General features: G+C 43.5%; 1 protein-coding gene across 1 annotated transcript in view; it reads right to left on the bottom strand.

The window, feature by feature from the left end:
- Window positions 1–12,855, bottom strand: part of LOC121573938 (protein turtle homolog B-like) — a 195,656-nt gene extending 182,801 nt beyond the window's left edge. Inside the window, exon 1 of the mRNA XM_041886349.2 lies at window positions 12,569–12,855. Within this exon, the coding sequence (XP_041742283.2) occupies window positions 12,569–12,632 (64 nt within the window). The 5' untranslated portion in view covers window positions 12,633–12,855. The remainder of the gene's footprint in view (window positions 1–12,568) is intronic.
- Window positions 12,856–20,878: the final 8,023 nt, after the last annotated feature.

Raw genomic sequence — 20,878 nt, 5'->3', positions numbered from 1 at the left:
TGCCAAAGAGGTGTAGATTATAGGCAGTTGGTGGGCCCCTGTATTTGTGTGTGTGCCGCATATGCCAGCCTCCGCAAAATGCAGATGGAGGCTTAAAGTTGAGGCTTTCCATCGCCATGGATGTATATGAACCCTCACACATAAGCTCTAAAACACACACTTCACAAAGGCATATGCAATACAAACGAATCTACAGTCACTCCTCTGCACACAAACCCATGTACCCACTTCCGCATATACCAACACTCATATACACAACTCGTACACGTACACATTTTTGTATGCACACATGTCATAAAAACATATGCATACACCAACAGAAACACATTGGGACAAGTACACACACAGTCAACACATTCTTGCAATCACTGGACTGTGTGCTCCTCTATTATTCATCATATACGGCAGATCATATACAAAGAACTTGGCTGAGGGACAGACGGACAGAATATAGAGAACTAGGCTTATCAATTACTGGCCAGACATTTCAGCTATATTACGTCCAGCTCCATTACCTAGACTATTTGCTTGTATGAAATAATTTAGCCTTAAATCAGCAGATGTGGTTTTGACACTAAATGGGTCAAATTCATCCCAGCTGTTCCTGCCAGGTACTATTAATCATTTTCACCCACCTTTTCAGTGGGGGTATTGCACTGATCAATGGCACATTGAAATTAATTTAACATATTGGAATTAATCTAACATTAAAGGGATGCTTAGGGATTTTGGAAACTATACTTCCCCAGAGTCAGATTAACTTGTGGATACCATTTGTATGTATCTGTGTCCAGTATGAAGGAAGTTAGAGGTAGTTTTGCGAGACAATGCTAACTAGCGTTAGTGCAATGATTGGAAGTCAGCAGATACCATAGACTTCCAGTCATTGCGCTAGCACTAGATATCAACTACCTTCAAACTGCACTCAGACACAAAAATGGTATCCACGAGTTCATCTGACTCTGGGGAAGTAGATAAAGGGCATTGCCAAAATTCCTAAATATCCTTTTAACAGGCCTATAAACTGTAATTCATGCCATAAAACACCTTGCAATACAGTGATGACACTCACGATGTGGCTTACTGCAGATCTACTTTGATCTCTGCTGGAGAACATCACAACATTTTAACCCATGCACTTCTCTGACACACAATTTCTGGTTACTGGGTAGGCAAATGCTAGTCACTTGGGTCTATGGCACCAACAGAGACAATGAATCAATGATCACCTTTGTGAAATCGTCAAGTCAGTCAGAGGAGCGGTACCTTACCAACCTGGCCCTCAATGGGAGCCCTGGGGGCCTGGGGAGTAATCTCATGGTTCAAATGAGTTCAAACGAATCACTGCAGCACAGGCAGGATGGCCAACCACCAGCGGGCATGGCGTTTAACTGCATCAAGCTTGTGCCCATCAAGACAGGGCAGTTCAGCAGGAGTGAGGAGCCATCCTCACGCCATCGACAGCCAAGCTGTGAACTGAAAAGCTAGGAAAGACGCTTAGTTCAACCAGCGTGTGGGACTTCTCACCATTGAAAAAGCCAAAGCCTCTGCCACAACAATGGATATTTGGACAATCTGCCTGATCTGTATTCTCCCTTTGCAGCCTTTGACCCAAGTGATTACGAGTTTGGACAGCTTGAAGGTGACTGAGCTGCGACAAGAGGAGATGCTTCGCAAACATACAAGGGCGCAATTGCTCCTCTAAACAACATCCTTACAGTCGACTGCAAGTCAGGTAATAGGCCGGAAGCAACCGAGGCTCAGAGTGCAGGTTTCTGTGGGCCATGCAACAGGCCGGTTGATGCATATTAGGACAAGTGTAGAGTGAACACGCCGATCAATGGTTACAAACTATCAGCTCCTGTCGCCATCCTTCAGGAGATCAGAGTGGCTGCAGCTGTGGGGGTGTTCCACTGTGCCAGAGTAGGAAGCAGACATGTTGTTTGTACACAGTCCAAGAGACTACTCGCACACTACCGCGTCTCCCTCCACACTCACCATTCTGAATGTTTTATACTGTTCAATCCAACTTCAAACAAAAATACGTTTCAGCATTTTCATACATTTCTGCATTTCCTCAGTGTCCCCCATAGAGCTGTATAATATAGGCAAAATAACTAGGCCTAGTTAATTGGTGAACTGTTGGAATCATGAAAATAGAATGATACATCTAATTCTATAGTTGGAATATAGTGGACAGCACCTTGAATACATTGAGTAGGTTTACACGCACAGTAATAATTCAACTTTAAACTGATTATGGCAGTAGGGAGATTATGCAATAGTCATGTACATTTACATTTTAGTCATTTAGCAGACGCTCTTATCCAGAGTGACTTACAGTTAGTGAGTGCATAAATTTTTTCATACTGGCCCCTGTGGGAAACGAACCCACAACCCTGGCATTGCAAGCACAATGCTCTACCAACTGAGCTACACGGGGCCACACATTACTCTGCTTATCTTAATTGCCGTCAGATCAAAATCGAAGCAAGCATACGCCGATTAAAACACCTGGTTTTCGGAGAAATCTTTTGAATTATTAGGACATGTAAGCACCTTAAACAGCGTCTCAGTGGTGTATTTGATTTGCACATGTGCTAGCACCAGCCGAGGGAGTCTCCCTCTTTAGTGCGAGAAGTGATCTTTTCGGAACAACTGAATGTATGCGTCTTAGAAGTAGTTTTCACATACAAACTTTATATGTCCGAACTAAGAATCAGATATGCTTCCCAAAAATAACATGGTTGCTGTGGTAGAACATTATTTTGAGTGGCGATTTTCAGCATTTATCAGAGTACTATCAGGTAGCCTGATTTCAGATGTGTCTATGTAAACAGGATTATTAGGGAAATCGTTCTTCTTGCAAAGTATGTAAACGTTTTAATCAAATTATATTAATCTGGACAGAGCTGTTGCCAGATAATTGAATGTTCATTTCTCTACCAATGTCATTTTAGAGGATTTGGCAGTACGTCCAACCGGCCTCACAACCACGCCAGCCCAAGACTCCACATCCGGCTTCTTCAACTGCGGGATCATCTGAGACCAGTCACTCGGATAGCTGATGAAACTGTGTACAACAGAAGAAATTCTGCACAAACTGTCAGAAACCGTCTCAGGGAAGCTCATCTGCGTGCTCGTTGTCCTCACCTGACTGCAGTTCGGCGTCGTAACTGACTTCAGCGGGCAAATGCTCACCTTCGATGGCCACTGGCACGCTTGAGAAGTGTGCTCTTCACGGATGAATCCCAGTTTCAACTGTACCGGGCAGATAGCAGACAGCGTGTATGGCGTCATGTGGGTGAGCAGCATCGTGTGGGTGAACAGAGTGCCCCATGGTGGCGGTGGGGTTATGGTATGAGCAGGCATAAGCTACAGACAATAAACACAATTGCATTTTATTGATAGCAATTTGAATGCACAGAGATATCGTGACGAGATCCTGAGACCCATTGTCGTGACATTCATCCGCCACCATCACCTCATGTTTCAGCATGACAATGCACAGCCCCATGTCGCAAGGACCTGTACACAATTCCTGGAAGCTGAAAATGTCCCAGTTATTCCATGGCCTGCATACTCAGACATGTCAAACATTGAGCATGTTTGGGATGCTCTGAATCGATGTGTACGACAGCGTGTTCCAGTTCCCGCTAATATCCAGCAACTTCGCACAGCCATTGAAGAGTGGGACAACATTCCACAGGCCACAATCAACAATCTGATCAACTCTATGCGAAGGAGATGTGTTGCGCTGCATGAGGCAAATGGTGATCACACCAGATACTGAAAGGTTTTCTGATCCACACCCATACCTTTTTTGAAAGGTATCTGTATTCCTAGTTATGTGAAATTCATATATTAGGGCCTAATGAACTTATTTCAAAATTGACTGATTTCCTTATATGAACTGTAACTCAGTAAAACCTTTGAAATTGTTGCATGCTGCGTTTATATTTTTGTTCAGTGTAGATGTTACATTACATGTTGTTTTCTTACCTCATGTAGCAAGCTAGCTAACACATTCATGCTTCACCTATTCCTCTCTGATTTGGAAGATACCGTTACACAAACAACATGCTTATCTAGGCCTACACCAGCACTGGTACCTGGCTGTGTTAGCTAGATAAGTTCTCTGACTTAGTATATTTAGCAAGCCAGCTAGCCAGCTAACATAATTGATTTTAGCTAGAACTTGACTAAGAAAAGACAAACTAGCAGACAGTAATTTGCAGACAGTAAGATACACAAACTAATAGTGTAATGATAGAACACTTGTAGAAAACATCTTTCTGCATCTGTCCATGCAGACTGCAGAATGAACAGCAAGAAAGTGCTCGTAACTCCATCGACTTGGTGTACAGGGAGAATACTGTAAGAACGGCCCATGTTCTGAATTCTGTCGCTGTACATTTCAAAAGTGCTGAACAAATAGTTATATTGACTACGTCCGTCCTAGCTCGCTCATATATTAATCAAAATTACGTATTGCCTCTTATCCGCTCGTCGTCCCCTTATGCCATAGTTTGTACATCTCAATTGTCAGTAGAAACCACATTTGTTTAAGCAAGTCAGCCATATCAGCTATGTTTTTTTTAAAGGCAGTAAATGAGGCTGAATTAACGTTTCGCTGCCAGACAAGGCTCCGCTGATAGCCAGGTGTAGCAGTGGTAAGGTGTTGAGACTGCTGTTGGGACTCTGCTGTTGGGACAGCTTTATGTAGGCCCTAACAGTTTGTGGGCACCGTTTGTCACTGTTATAGTGCAATTCATGTATTGTTTAGTGTTGTGTTGTGGCTTTGCTGGCATGCATCCCAAAAAAAATTGGGGGGAGTTTGCCCCACCCAGATTTACATGCTAAAATTGCCACTGGCTACTATATCGATCAATTAGCTATTTTCTACTCAAAATGGTTAGACGTCTAAGCAGACATGGAGAGGGGAAAAAGACAGGTAAAAAAAAGTGGGTGGTATCAACTCCTGAAACATGAATAAAACAGCCATTTACTATGTTGCCAACATGAACTGAGTATTTTTCAGTGTTGACAAGACTGAAATACACTGCTCAAAAAAATAAAGGGAACACTTAAACAACAGAATGTAACTCCAAGTCAATCACACTTCTGTGAAATCAAACTGTCCACTTAGGAAGCAACACTGATTGACAATACATTTCACATGCTGTTGTGCAAATGGAATAGACAACAGGTGGAAATTATAGGCAATTAGCAAGACATCCCCAATAAAGGAGTGGTTCTGCAGGTGATGACCACAGACCACTTCTCAGTTCCTATGCTTCCTGGCTGATGTTTTGGTCACTTTTGAATGCTGGCGGTGCTTTCACTTTAGTGGTAGCATGAGACGGAGTCTACAACCCACACAAGTGGCTCAGGTAGTGCAGCTCATCCAGGATGGCACATCAATGCGAGCTGTGGCAAGAAGGTTTGCTGTGTCTGTCAGTGTAGTGTCCAGAGCATGGAGGCGCTACCAGGAGACAGGCCAGTACATCAGGAGAAATGGAGGAGGCCGTAGGAGGGCAACAACCCAGCAGCAGGACCGCTACCTCCGCCTTTGTGCAAGGAGGAGCAGGAGGAGCACTGCCAGGGCCCTGCAAAATGACCTCCAGCAGGCCACAAATGTGCAAGTGTCTGCTCAAACGGTCAGAAACAGACTCCATGAGGGTGGTATGAGGGCCCGACGTCCACAGGTGGGGGTTGTGCTTACAGCCCAACACCGTGCAGGACGTTTGGCATTTGCCAGAGAACACCAAAATTGGCAAATTCGCCACTGGCGCACTGTGCTCTTCACAGATGAAAGCAGGTTCACACTGAGCACATGTGACAGACGTGACAGAGTCTGGAGACGCCGTGGAGAACGCACTGCTGCCTGCAACATCCTCCAGCATGACCGGTTTGGCGGTGGGTCAGTCATGGTGTGGGGTGGCATTTCTTTGGGGGGCCGCACAGCCCTCCATGTGCTCGCCAGAGGTAGCCTGACTGCCATTAGGTACCGAGATAAGATCCTCAGACCCCTTGTGAGACCATATGCTGGTGCGGTTGGCCCTGGGTTCCTCCTAATGCAAGACAATGCTAGACCTCATGTGGCTGGAGTGTGTCAGCAGTTCCTGCAAGAGGAAGGCATTGATGCTATGGACTGGCCCGCCCGTTCCCCAGACCTGAATCCAATTGAGCACATCTGGGACATCATGTCTCGCTCCATCCACCAACGCCACGTTGCACCACAGACTGTCCAGGAGTTGGCGGATGCTTTAGTCCAGGTCTGGGAGGAGATCCCTCAGGAGACCATCCGCCACCTCATCAGGAGCATGCCCAGGCGTTGTAGGGAGGTCATACAGGCACGTGGAGGCCACACACACTGCTGAGCCTCATTTTGACTTGTTTTAAGGACATTACGTCAAAGTTGGATCAGCCTGTAGTGTGATTTCCCACTTCAAATTTGAGTGACTCCAAATCCAGACCTCCATGGGTTGATACATTTGATTTCCATTGATAATTTTTGTGTGATTTTGTTGTCAGCACATTCAAATATGTAAGAAAAAAGTATTTAATAAGATGATTTCATTCATTCAGATCTAGGATGTGTTATTTTAGTGTTCCCTTTATTTTTTTGAGCAGTGTAGTAACACACTGACCTTACTACTAAACTAAAGCTTTGTGGAGTAGAATGCATAATTGAAGACATTCCACAAGGCACCCATCCATCTATATCTGGAGCATCTTTCACCAGCTCTCTCTCTCATCAGAGCCCTGGTGAAAGATGGACCCTTGAGTCAATCCTTTCTAGTTCAAATACCAGCTGATTGACGTCTGAAGGTTGGTGACTTATGGAGCGTGCCATTTGCCCGGGCGAGATGATTTACCATGCCAACGAGCATACCATGAACCAGAGGAAAGATTCAAACTAAAGCTTTACGTGTTACTTAATGCTTTGTGATAACTCCTTAAGAATTTAATTTAAGAACAATTTAAAGAATACCTTAATAAGCAGTGACCCACATCTCTCCATAACTGACTTCTTTCTCATACAAGGGTTCTTCAGCTGTCCCCCATAGGAGCACCATTTTTGGTTCCAGGTTGAACACCCTGTGGAAAGGGTTCCACATGGAACGCAAAAAGGTTCTAACTAGAACCAAAAAGGTTAAACCTGGAACCAAAAAGGGTTCTTCAAAGGGTTATCCTATGGGGACAACCGAAGAACCCTTTTAGGTTCTAGATTGGACCTTTTTTTCTAACAGTGTACTGGTTAACTACTAAAAAATACATCCATTAGATACCATAATAAAGAACCACATGCAAAAATTACTGTAATAAAAGGTATTGAAGAACCTATGAACCTATGCAGGTTCAAACACTGGCCAAGGTCTCACTCTTTGAGAACTACTGTTAAGTGCAACCTCCAAACCAGTTGAAGGAAGGTATTAGAGGAATACTTTATCTGAGGGAACAGGGCCACTTCTGAGCCACATTTCCCTATCCCAATTTCCCACCCTCATATCCAGTAAGGATCCTCGCTCTCTGACATGCACACACACGCACTCCTGGCAATGATACCAGTCTGAGGGCTAGAGAGAGCATTCTGTATGAAGTACATTGCAGACAGGAAGCCCTTGTCCCTTCTCCCCCGATTGCTCAGTTTGGCCGGGTGGCCAGCTCTAGGAAGAGTCTTGGTGGTTCTAAACTTCTTCCATTTAAGAATGATGGAGGCCACTGTGTTCTTGGGGACCTTCAATGCTGCACACATTTTTTGGTACCCTTCTCCGGATCTGTGCCTCGACACAATCTGTCTCGGAGCTCTACGGACAATTCCTTCGACCTCATGGCTTGGTTTTTGCTCTGACATGCACTGTCAACTGTGGGACCTTATATAGACAGGTGTGCGCCTTTCCAAATGATGTCCAATCAATTGAATTTACCACAGGTGGACTCCAATCAAGTTGTAGAAACATCTCAAGGATTATCAATGGAAACAGGATGCACCTGAGCTTAATTTCGAGTCTCATAGCAATGTAAATAAGGTATTTCTGTTTTATACAAATAAATCCCAGAACAACAGCAAAGGACCTTGTGAAGATGCTGGAGGAAACAGGTACAAAAGTATCTATATCCACAGTAAAACGAGTCCTATATCGACATAACCTGAAAGGCCGCTCAGCAAGGAAGAAGCCACTGCTCCAAAACCGCCATAAAAAAGCCAGACTACGGTTTGCTGCACATGGGGACAAAGATCATACTTTTTGGAGAAATGTCCTCTGGTCTGATGAGACAAAAATAGAACTGTTTGGCCATAATGACCATTGTTATGTTTGGAGGAAAAGGGGGGTTACTTGCAAGCCGAAGAACACCATCCCAACCGTGAAGAACGGGGGTGGCAGCATCATGCTGTGGGGGTGCTTTGCTGCAGGAGGGACTGGTGCACTTCACAAAATAGATGGCATCATGAGGAAGGAAAATTATGTGGATATATTGAAGCAACATCTCAAGACATCAGTCAGGAAGTTAAAGCTTGGTCGTAAATGTGTCTTCCAAATGGACAATGATCCCAAGCATACTTCCAAAGTTGTGGCAAAATGGCTTAAGGACAACAAAGTCAAGGTATTGACTTTGGCCATCACAAAGCCCTGACCTCAATCCTATAGAAAATTTGTGGGCAGAACTGAAAAAGCGTGTGCGAGCAAGGAGGCCTACAAACCTGACTCAGTTACACCAGCTCTGTCAGGAGGAATGGGCCAAAATTCACCCAACTTATTGTGGGAAGCTTGTGGAAGGCTACCCGAAACGTTTGACCCAAGTTAAACAATTTAATGTCAATGCTACCAAATACTAATTGAGTGTATGTAAACTTCTGACCCACTGGGAATGTGATGAAATAAATAAAAGCTGAAATAAATCACTCTCTACTATTATTCTGACATTTCACATTCTTAAAATAAAGTGGTGATCCTAACTGACCTAAGACAGGGAATTTTTACTAGGATTAAATGTCAGGAATTGTGAAAAACTGAGTTTAAATGTATTTGGCTAAGGTGTATGTAAACTTCCGACTTAACTATACATGCACACATGTCCACACACACAGGCACGCACACACACACACACACACGCACACAGCCCTGACAAACTATCCTTGGGGGCAAGTGATGGTCCAACCCGCCCCTTGCCCCAACACAACCCGCTCGCTCTGTACCCGTGCCATGTGCATTACGGTCAGGCACGAGAGTGGCATTTAACGCACAGCTTAGTCATAATCAGTTTAACAGAGGGAGAGCGCCATCCTGTTAGCGGGCATATGCTCATATCATGGTTAAAGACACACTATTCCCTCGGGGGGGCTATGTGGGGGAACGTAACAAGTGGAGTGTGGATGGGAGCAGACGGTTGCCGCACACCCCTCCAGGCCTCCATTAACATCGCTCTCAATGCTCCCATGCCCCCCCACTCTGCCATCCCATATTGGTAAGAGCCAACATAAATGGTCGTGGGGGTGTTGAGTTTGTGTGGAGAGCAAGACATTAGAGAAAGAACCTGAGAACAAAGGTGGGGGGAGAGATGGGAGGGTGGAAAGAGGATGCACAATCAGAAAGAGTAGCAGACAAAGACAGAAGATGAGAGTTAAAATGGGGAGAGAGGGAGATTAGAGGTAGGGCAGAGAGAGAGAAACAGAGAGAAAGGGTGAAGTGGCTGGGACAGAGAGAAGAGAGGAGAACAGAGAGCAGCCTGGCTCGTGTCCAGGTTTATCGCTGGCCAGAGTCGAGGCGTTTGCCAGCTGACAGCTTGAGACAGTAGCGTTCAGGCAGAAGGACGGAATACAGTGCAGTTTCTGCGGGTGTGTTTGCGTGTGTGTGTGTGTGTATGGCTCTAGAGCTCTGTGATGTCCGTCACGTCGGAGATGGGGAACATATGCAGAGGAGCGCATGAGCGGCAGAGCAAGGTGACAGTCAGTTCTCAGTCGCCCAGAGGCATATGACACCAGCAGCACAGCGTCACTCACTGTACTGTCCTCGTCTCCTTGGCAATGACAACAGTCTGCTGCCTGCCTGGCTGAATGGGACTACATACTGAGAGGAGGATATACAGTGCCTTTGGAAAGTATTCATACCCCTTGACTTATTGCACATTTTGTTGTGTTACAGCCTGAATTCTAAATGGAGTAAATATATGTTGTTTCTCACCCATTTACACACAATACTCCTTAATGACAAAGTGAAAACATGTTTTTAGAAATGTTAGCAAATGTATTGAAAATAAAATACAGAAATATCTCATTTACATAAGCATTCACACCCCTGAGTAAATACATGTTAGAATCACCTTCGGCAGCAATTACAGCTGTCAGTCTTTCTGGGTAAGTCTCTAAGAGCTTTGCACACCTGGAATGTACAATATTTTCACATTATTCTTTTTAAAATTCTTCAAGCTCTGTCAAGTTGGCTGTTGATCATTGCTAGACAGTCATTTTCAAGTCTTGCCATACATTTACAAGCCGATTTAAGTCAAAACAGTAACCAGGCCACTCAGGAACATTCCATGTCGTCTTGGTAAGCGACTCCAGTGTATATTTGGTCTCGTGTTTTAGGTTATTGTCCTACTGAAAGGTAAATTAATTTCCGAATGTCTGGAGGAAAGCAGACTGAACCAGGTTTTCCTCTAGGATTCTGCCTGTGCTGGGCTTCATTCTGTTTCTTTTTTATCCTGAAAAGACTCCCCAGTCCTTAACTATTACAAGCATACCCATAACATGATGCAGCCACCACCATGCTTGAATATATGGAGAATGGTACTCAGTAATGTGTTGCAATGTTTGGGGCAAATCCAATACACTTCATATTCAGGCCAAAAAGTGAATTGCTTTGCCAAATTTTTTGCAGTACTACTTTAGTGCCTTGTTGCAAACAGGATGCATGATTTGGAATATTTTTATTCTCTACAGACTTCCTTCTTTTCACTCTGTCAATTAGGTTAGTATTGTGGAGTAACTACAATGTTGTAGATCCATCCTTAGTTATCTCCTATCACAGCCATTAAACTCTGTAACTGTTTTAAAGTCACCATTGGCCTCATGGTGAAATCCCTGAGCGGTTTCCTTCCTCTCTGGCAAATGAGTTAGGAAAGACACCTGTATCTTTGTAGTGACTGGTTGTATTGATACACCATCCAAAGTGTAATTAATAACGTCACCATGCTCAAAGGGATATTCAATGTCTGCTTTTATTTTACCCATATACCAATAGGGCCCTTCTTTCTGTGCACTGGAAAACCTCCCTGTTTTTTGTGGTTGAATCTGTGTTTGAAATTCACTGCTCGACTGAGGGACCTTACAGATAATTGTATGTGTTGGGTACAGAGATGAGGTAGTCATTCAAAAACAGTATTATTGCACACAGAGTGAGTCCATGAAACCTATGTGACTTGTTAAGCACATTCTTACTCCTCAACTTATTTAGGCTTGCCATAACAAAGGGATTGAATACTGACTCAAGACATTTCAGCTTTTCCTATTTTTTATGTATCTCAATTCAAACCATTTTAAATGCAGGCTGTAACACAACAAAATGTGGAAAAAGTCAAGGGTTGTGAATACTTTTTGAAGGTACTGTACTACTACTACTGTAGTATATACTGTAGACTACGTGCAACTATTCTGCACACCCCCTTGATTATCAACCCAAAAATTAACTGTCAATGGATATATGCAGTATAAACTTAACTGAGCATGTTTGACCATATTTGAACATACTGTACCATGTTGCAGCAATGTGATACTATAGAAAATATTTTTAAAACTCCTCCCAGTGGACAAAGATGGAAGTACGGGGCCGACTGAGTCCACAATATGTGACAGGTAAATTGGGATGAAAATGTATCCGTTTATCACCTCACCTGTATTGGCATGACACTATGTATAACCATATTTGGTGGCACAAACATATAAGTAGGCCTGCCTTTCGCGATCAAGAAAGTCAAGTGTCAAAAGAAAACTCTACATGACAAGTTTTTTTTAAGGTATAACACGAACAAACCATTTACAACACCACTAAGAATTTCGGGTGCGTTTTTAAACATACAAAACGCTATAGTCGAGTCTGTAATGTAGCTAACCGCACTACTGAGAATCAGAATGGTGTTTTGCACGCGCCTCTGCAGCTACCTAAAGAAGGTTATTCAAATGAGTTTATAGCAGCATGACAATCCATTCCCAAACCCTATTATTAGATACAGTAGTAAATCAGGATTAGTGCTCTTAATTTCTTATTATCCACCCCCTTATCCCAATTTAGATACAGGTCATGGGGTGGCTATTCTTCATAATAAAATGCATTTTTATTACTTTTCCTCCTAATTTGTGCTCGTCTCATCATGACACTTGGAAACAGGTGCAAGCAGTTCAAACACTATGGATACCGAATTTAATAAACTAAATGTTGCCTACTTTTTGTTAGACATTTGTGGACAGCAAACAACCAATGATCCGAAAGACATATAGCCTAGTAAACATAGACACAATAAAACTTCAGCAGGAAGCAGTATAAAATATTGCACTTCAACTCACCTTGAGCTGCCGTTCCTCGGGTGCTGAATACACTTGCTATCAAAGTGGCCACATACCAAATCATAGTACTATTGCCAACCAGAAATAAACCTCATCATATCTCAAAGTGTCCCTTTCAATAAACCTTTCATTGCTGAGTCCCCAGGTCGATAAACGCGCTATCTGCTGCTGTTGATATCCTTTCAATCATGCCCTGCACACTTTTTCACCGGCGCCCTTCGCTTTATCCCTCCCCTGCACTCCTTTCGCATCCTCTCTCGCTGAGACAGAGCACCTGCGCCAGTGAGAGGAGAGCAGACGACGTCAAATGGTAAATCCAACTTGAAACCAGGCATGACAATTTAGTTTTTAGAACCGCCTCCGCACTCTTTTCATTGGTGAGTGTGGGAGGCTTTGGGGCGTGGATTGGTTTCTCCACTGTCGCTCTGGAGGCACTAGCAGGCAAGCCCTGTTTCAAGGTGAGTTGGAGTGTGAAGTTGTACTGGAGCCGCAATAACATCTTCATTACAAGGACCCATCTCAAAACCTAATTGCGGTCACAAGTTAGGATGATCAAATATGTCTTCTATCTTCACAGGACTTTATGCAAAAACACTTTGAGCCATCTTGCAGATGCAACCTGAGCGCGCGTGCATACACTCGTGTACGTGAGCGATCCTTCACAGGGTACTTTATCATATTAACCTACCGGTAATCGGTTAGAGACTAGAGACAGAGACTTTAATTGAAATAGTTGCTACTGATGCTTGGCGTTCAGGAATATTGATCAACCGAAATGCAACATGCGTCATCCTGATCTAGCCTTAATGCCAGGGTCAAGAATACACGGACGTCCGACGATGCTGGCTGCCCACACGTCGGTGAAGAAGAGTCTCTATAGTTGATCGCGTAGGCTAATATTTTCTGAGGATAGTTATCTTTTCCAATGTTCGAATTGTCATTGCGCACATATTGCGCCCAACCATACACCGTTGACCAGAGAAGTTATTATATATATTTATATTTAGCCCACCAGGCATAGTATTACGCTTTTGTAATAGGTTATTAACCATTGGTGTAATAACAACATGTATTTGATGAGCTTTTGATAGTGTTATGTATAGGCACTATAGTGTGTACAATATGGTTGGTTAATGTCCTATGTAGGCAGTTAGAAAGGCTTTATGAATGCATACCTAGCCTAATGTGTTAACAAAGTGGACAGAACATTTCAGGGGTCTTAAGCCATATTCACATTCGCAGTTTGAAGTGACTCAAATCCTAATTGCATATCCAATTAGAATCTGTTATTTTTCCTGCAGTCTGAACAGCCAAAAAGCACATGGAATCGGATATTTCAAGCCACAAGTCAGATGCAAATCTGATTCCTGGCCATGTGATTTGTGTCTGAACAGTCAAACCTGATTTATTCGCCAAGTGTTGCTTGCTAGCTACTCTGTTGACAGGAACATGTAAAAGCTAATTATCTTGTTCATTGTTTACAAACAGAGTGGAGCATTAAGGCCTGCTGTGTAGCTCAGTTGGTAGAGCATGGCGCTTGCAATGCCAGGGTTGTGGGTTCGATTCCCACGGGGGACCAGTATGAAAATGTATGCACTCACTAACTGTAAGTCGCTCTGGATAAGAGCGTCTGCTAAATGACGTAAATGTAATGTAGCCTACATGCAGAACACACTTTGAAACGTTAGCAAGTGCCAACTAATCTGAAGTCATTAGCTTTTTTAACTCGTGAGTGTTTAAATACCATCATAAGTGCATGTAAATTATATTTGTTTAGTCCACTGGATGGATTTTAAACCACAAAACAGAGAATTTAAAAACGATTAGGATTTAACAATTGTTAAAACAATAAGTAGGAAAGTAACTTGTGTATGATTTGCAAAGTAGTTCTATGCAAACAACAATACAAAATCATCCCTAAATACACATTACTTCAGTGGTAATTGTGGCATCTTTCTTCCATAGCTACTAGGTCTACAGTGGGAATGGTTTGCTATGCAATCCATTTCAGCCAAAGTTTTTAATGGAAGCAGTGGTAGACTGCCAATGCTTTCTGACGCTCAATATGCCAGCCTCTATATGACATTTTACAACTGGGCAGCACTCAGGTTGACACTTAAGATGTATCTCTCATCTTCAATGTTTATTTCTACCTGCTGGGCCCAATAGTTTTTTGGCATCAAAATGCACTCTGCAAATAAAGTTGAATGCATAACGATATATAATACATTTGTATTGCCTTATAAAACTACGGCCCTTTCAAAACTAAATATTTGACCTAATCAATGTAAACATGCCATAATGTCAGATTTACTCTCGCACACTGTTAGCCTAACGTGATTGATTATACAGTATAAAGCCATTTAACAAGCTCAAGATACAAAGACAGAACTTTTAAAGGAATGATTCATACTCTGATGGTAGCCTAATGAGCTACGTCTACAGATGTCGGATCTTAATTTGAGCCAGTTTGCTACACCAGGAAAATAATCTTACAGCAACAGGAAATTATTATGTGGATTATAATTAATAGACATTGTTGTAGGGGTTTATAGGTTTTTCGTAAGGGAAAATCAAGTCTGAAATTTCAAAGTGGAAATTACAAACTTCAGAAGCCTTTTTAAACCTCAAATATACTACACGTTTAAAATGTCCCGTATTGCAGGAAAGTGCTCCTGCAACAGGGGGATCAAATTAAGATTCTAAATCTGTAACTCGTCCTTCGTTTTTTTTTTGTCATGAGTTTGGCTTCAACTGTTCCCTTGATGTTTTTGAATCCCATCTCTATTAACAGTCATACTCATTTTTTATCATTGTATGCTATAAAAATAGATTACATAGATTTACATTTTAGTCATTTAGCAGACCCTCTTATCCAGAGCAACTTACAGTTAGTGAGTGCATACATTTACATACTGGCCCCCTGTGGGAAACGAACCCACAACCCTGGCGTTGCAAGCGCTATGCTCTACCAACTGAGCTACAGGGGACTCATAATATAGTCATAATACATATGCCCAGTACATGGTTGGCATTTGCTAAAGTGAGAGATGGTAAATTCCAAAAGTTCATTAGGGGTATTGCAATAGCCAAGGGAAAAAAGCATTGTTTTGGGGATGGTTTTATATAGTTGAAAATGACTGAACTTCAGGATGTACAGTTACACAGCCTGAAAAACAGGAGTCCATGAAAACACAACTCTCGCTATTCCACCCATGCCTAAGTCTCTGTACTGTATCTACATGCAGTTGAAGTGGGAGAATAGTTGCAAAAAGCATTTCCTTTTCCTTTTTGAGTGGCGCTCTACAATCTCGTTCCCCTAACAACCCTGCAGGTAAGAGCAGTAATATTACAGCCCTTAATTGCATCTCCGTGAGCCCAAACCCCGTGAGCTGTGTTGTCATCAGGACAACACAGCTCACGTCCCCACATCCCAGGGGCCAGACAAATAAGTCCTAACTTCACATCCAAGTCTATACAGACATAGCTGACCGTGTTGAAAATGGAATGCCAAAAAGACCCAAAACATATGAGCCGCTTCAATAGACACTAGTTCAGCGGTCATACATTGGAGATTGTGTTCCTTACAAAGTGCTTGGCTGTGAGCTGAGCCATTGTCCTCAATGGGACTGTAGCTACAGCCTGACTGCTTTGCCTTGTGTGTCAATGTACGAGACAGAACATGGGAGACAACAAATATGTGCGGAGCAATACTCTCCCATCAATTGGGATGGATCGAAATGTACATAATGGGTACCTGGAGGAAAATGGGGGAGGGTCATGCTTTTTCAATTTCAGTCAAGGGGAGGGTTTAGGTTTTATTTTATCTAGTCCATGGAGGGTAATGTCATTTGTAATTGATGAAATTTCAATATTTCTCAGTGTTTTAGAATTAGTGTCACGGATCCCCCCGGTACTGCTGCTCATTCCGTTCACCAGTTCCGGAGATCTACGTCACCGGCTTTCTAGGTGTCACTGACATGGATCATTACAACCAACCCCGGACTGTCTTGTCTCATTAGGCACACCTGGTTCCCATTCCCCCTGATTATTATTATTATTATTATTAGTAGTAGTAGTAGTATGTGTATGTATGTGCCCTCTGTTCCCCATTGTCCTTGTCGATTATTGTCCCATTTCCGTTGGTCTCGTGAGTACTGTGTATTGTGCTCTTGTTGTTTACGGGTCTCGTCCCGTGTATTGTGTAGAGGTTACACCTCGCTCTTTGTTTGGGTTACATCCGTTTTGTATATATATACTTGTTTGTGTTGGGTGGAGTAATAAAACCCCTAATACATATTACTGCGCCTGTCTTCAAATCATTATACAACGTGACAGAATAATCGACCCATAAAAATGGAGACTGCGGGAAAGGCCGAGCTGGCGACCATCGTAGAGACAGTCCAGCATCACAAGGACTGTCTCTTCATACTCGGCAGCGCCATGGACAGCGTGCTGGCAACCCTCCTGCAGGTTGGAGGGGAAAGTGCAGTCCCTCCAGTCTCCAGAACTGGTTCTGGCACCAGTCCCCACACCACCACTACCTGCCTCCGTTACATCTGAGCCGGTCCGCGGAATACCCCTGTGCCTCCCGGAGCACTTTGACGGCGTGCCAGCGAGACGCAAGGGTTTCCTTCTGCAATGCGACCTGTACCTCGCTCTGTAAGCCGAGGCCGTCTCCGGGAGAGACAGGGTTGCCACAGTCATCTCGGCACCGACCGGACGGGCCCTGGACTGGGGTGCCGTGGTTTGGGAAACCATAAATACTTATTTTCCACCATAATTTGCAAATAAATTCATAAAAAATCCTACAATGTGATTTTCTGGATATTTTTTCCTCATTTTGTCTGTCATAGTTGACGTGTACCTATGATGAAAATTACAGGCCTCTCTCATCTTTTTAAGTGGGAGAACTTGCACAATTGGTGGCTGACTAAATACTTTTTTCCCCCACTGTATATGGACAAGCGATGTTAGAGCGGCATGGAATAAGATACAGTAGAATTGTATAGAATACAGTATATACATATGAGATGAGTAATGCAAGATATGTAAACATTATTAAAGTGGCTAGTGTTCCATTTCTTAAAGTGGCCAGTGATTTCTAGTCTATGTCTATAGGCAGCAGCCTCTAATGTGCTAGTGATGGCTGTTTAACAGTCTGATGGCCTTGAGATAGAAGCTGTTTTTCAGTCTCTCGTTCCCAGCTTTGATGCACCTGTACTGACCTCGCCTTCTGGATGATAGCGGGGTGAACAGGCAGTGGCTCGGGTGGTTGATGTCCTTGATTATCTTTTTAGCCTTCCTGTGACATCGGGTGTTGTAGGTGTCCTGGAGGGTGGGTAGTTTGCCCCTGGTAATGTGTTGTGCAGACCGCACCAACCTCTGGAGAGCCTTGAGGTTGCGGGCGGTGCAGTTGCCGTACCAGGCGGTGATATAGCCCGACAGGATGCTCTCAATTGTGCATCTGTAAAAGTTTGTGAGGGTTTTAGGTGCCAAGCCAAATATTTTTAGCCTCCTGAGGTTGAAGAGGCTCTGTTGCGCCTTCTTCACCACACTGTCTGTGTGGGTGGTCCATTTCAGTTTGTCAGTGATGTGTACGCCAAGGAACTTGAAGCTTTCCACCTTCTCCACTGCTGTCCCATCGATGTGGATAGGGGGGTGCACCTTCTGCTGTTTCCTGAAGTCCACGATCATCTCCTTTGTTTTGTTGACGTTGACTGAGAGGTTATTTTCCTGGCACCACTCTCCCATAGCCCTCACCTCCTCTCTGTAGGCTGTCTCGTCATTGTTGGTAATCAAGCCTACTACTGTTGTGTCATCTGCAAACTTGATGATTGAGTTGGAGGCGTGCTTGGCCACGCAGTCATGGGGGAACAGGGAGTACAGGAGGGAGCTGAGCATGCACCCTTGTGGGGCCCCAGTGTTGAGGCGAAGTGGAGGTGTTGTTTCCTACCTTCACCACCTGGGGGCGGCCCGTCAGGAAGTCCAGGACCCAGTTGCACAGGGCGGGGTTCAGACCCAGGGCCTCAAGCTTAATGATGAGCTTGGAGGGTACTATGGTGTTGAATGCTGAGCTATAGTCAATGAACAGCATTCTTACATAGGTATTCCTCTTGTCCAGATGGGATAGGGCAGTGTGCAGAGTGATGGCGATTGCATCGTCTGTGGATCTATTGGGGTGTTAAGCAAATTGAAGTGGGTCTAGGCTGGCGGGTAAGGTAGAGGTGATATGATCCTTGACTAGTCTCTCAAAGCGCTTCATGATGACAGAGGTGAGTGCTATGGGGCGATAGTCGTTTAGTTCAGTTACCTTTGCTTTCTTGGATACAGGAACAATGGTGGCCATCTTGAAGCATGTGGGGACAGCAGACTGGGATGGGGAGAGATTGAATATGTCCATAAACACTCCAGCCAGCTGGTATGCGCATGATCTGAGGACGCGGCTAGAGATGCCGTCTGGGCCGGCAGCCATGCGAGGGTTAACACGTTTAAATGTTTTACTCACATCGGCCACGGAGAAGGAGAGCCCACAGTCCTTGGTAGAGGGCCGCGTTGGTGGCACTGTGTTATCCTCAAAGCGGGTGAAGAAGGTGTTTAGCTTGTCCGGAAGGAAGACGTTCGTCTCAGCGACGTGGCTGGTTTTCCTTTTATAGTCCATGATTGTCTGTAGACCCTGCCACATACGTCTCGTGTCTGAGCCTTTGAATTGAGACTCCACTTTGTCTCAATACTGACGTTTTGCGTGTTTGATTGCCTTGCAGAGTGAATAACTACACTGTTTGTATTCTGCCATATTTCTATTCACCTTGCCATGGTTAAATATGGTAAGATGGCGCCGACGGAGATGGCGGCCTCGCGACTAGCTCTTAGGAAACTTTGCTGTATTTTGTTTTTATATGTAGCCGAGGAGACAAAAAATTGACTTAGCTTGGGAAGTAATCTAATTCTGTCACTATCAATTGATTAAGCTATTCACTTTCTTTACAATAAAATATGTTTAAACCCAGACAGTTTTTAGGGAAACACTTGTGACCTTCTCTCGTTGGGTTAAGCCATGGAAGAAGAGTAGCCAGCAGTTAAAGCTTATATTTTTCTACGTCGGTAGGCCTACTCTGTCTGTGGTGGAAAGGTAGGCCTAACTTTTGAAAGTACCATGCTCAGATTCCTAATTATTTAATTATTTGCAAACAGGGACAGTTTCGTTGCAAAGAAGACACACTGATTTGGCATTGGAGAAATATGATAAGATGAACACATAGACCTATCTCGCTGTCCATTCTTAGCCTGTTATTTCGGTAATTTGTGTGGTATAAAAAACGATTTAGCTAATATGTCAAATGAAGTAGAATTGCATAAATTGTTTATAAAAGGCAATTTTTTCTCGGACCTGCAAATACAATGATAGATTAATGCAATGTTTTTACTATAAAGGAGATATTTCCAACCCAACTCTTGTCAACGGTGGTCTGCGAACCCACAACCTTCTGTCCCGTAGCCTGTGCGCTATCAAAATTCCTATGTTGCCATGTAATGCTTATAGGACGAAGAACAGTTTCTAAAACTGCATATCTAAGGCTCTGGTCTGTCCAAGAAGTGAGGGTAAATGGTAGACATGTTCTCTGCTATCCACTTTATGTTTTAAATGTTATTTTGGGTATTGGGGAGGGTCACTTGTTTTTTTTAAGTGTTCAGAGAGGGTTTAGGTCAAATATATTTTGCTGAAGGGAGGGCGATCCATTTCAGAGAGGTCTGATTTTCTCCTTATAACCCTTATTATAAATAACGTTCAGTCCTAGGGCTCTTGCGGTGACCATATTACCGCCACACCAGCGGTCACGAGTCATGAAGTCATTCAAATTCCACATTTAGTCACAGTAATTAGGCTTCTCCAAGCTCTGATGTTGCTCATGGTCATTAGTAGTCTACCAAACTTGCTAACTGCCTGGTACTCAGCACTCTATTGTCCCTCCAATAACTCTGACATCAATGCAAATGTATTCGGAAATCGAATCAAACACTTAATGAGAGCCCATGAGCTCATTTTGCGCAACATTTCTATAGGCTATGCAATTGCGTGAGAAAACAGAGTGATGGCCTCGACTATACTTATTTCTGAACTTTCCTAATATTAAGCACATTGCTTATCTTTACAACAGGAGAGTAGTAGGGGGCAGGTAGCTTAGTGGTTAAGAGCGTTGTGCCAGTAACCGAAAGGTTGCTGTTTCTAATCCCCGAGCTGACTAGGTGAAAAATCTGTCGATGTGCCCTTGAGCAAGGCCCTTAACCCTAATTGCTCTGGATAAGAGT

Source organism: Coregonus clupeaformis, chromosome 9, assembly GCF_020615455.1.
Source record: "Coregonus clupeaformis isolate EN_2021a chromosome 9, ASM2061545v1, whole genome shotgun sequence".
Taxonomy (NCBI): Eukaryota; Metazoa; Chordata; class Actinopteri; order Salmoniformes; family Salmonidae; genus Coregonus; species Coregonus clupeaformis.
The sequence above is the reverse complement of the archived record's forward strand: the minus strand, read 5'-3'. Positions and strand labels throughout refer to the sequence as shown.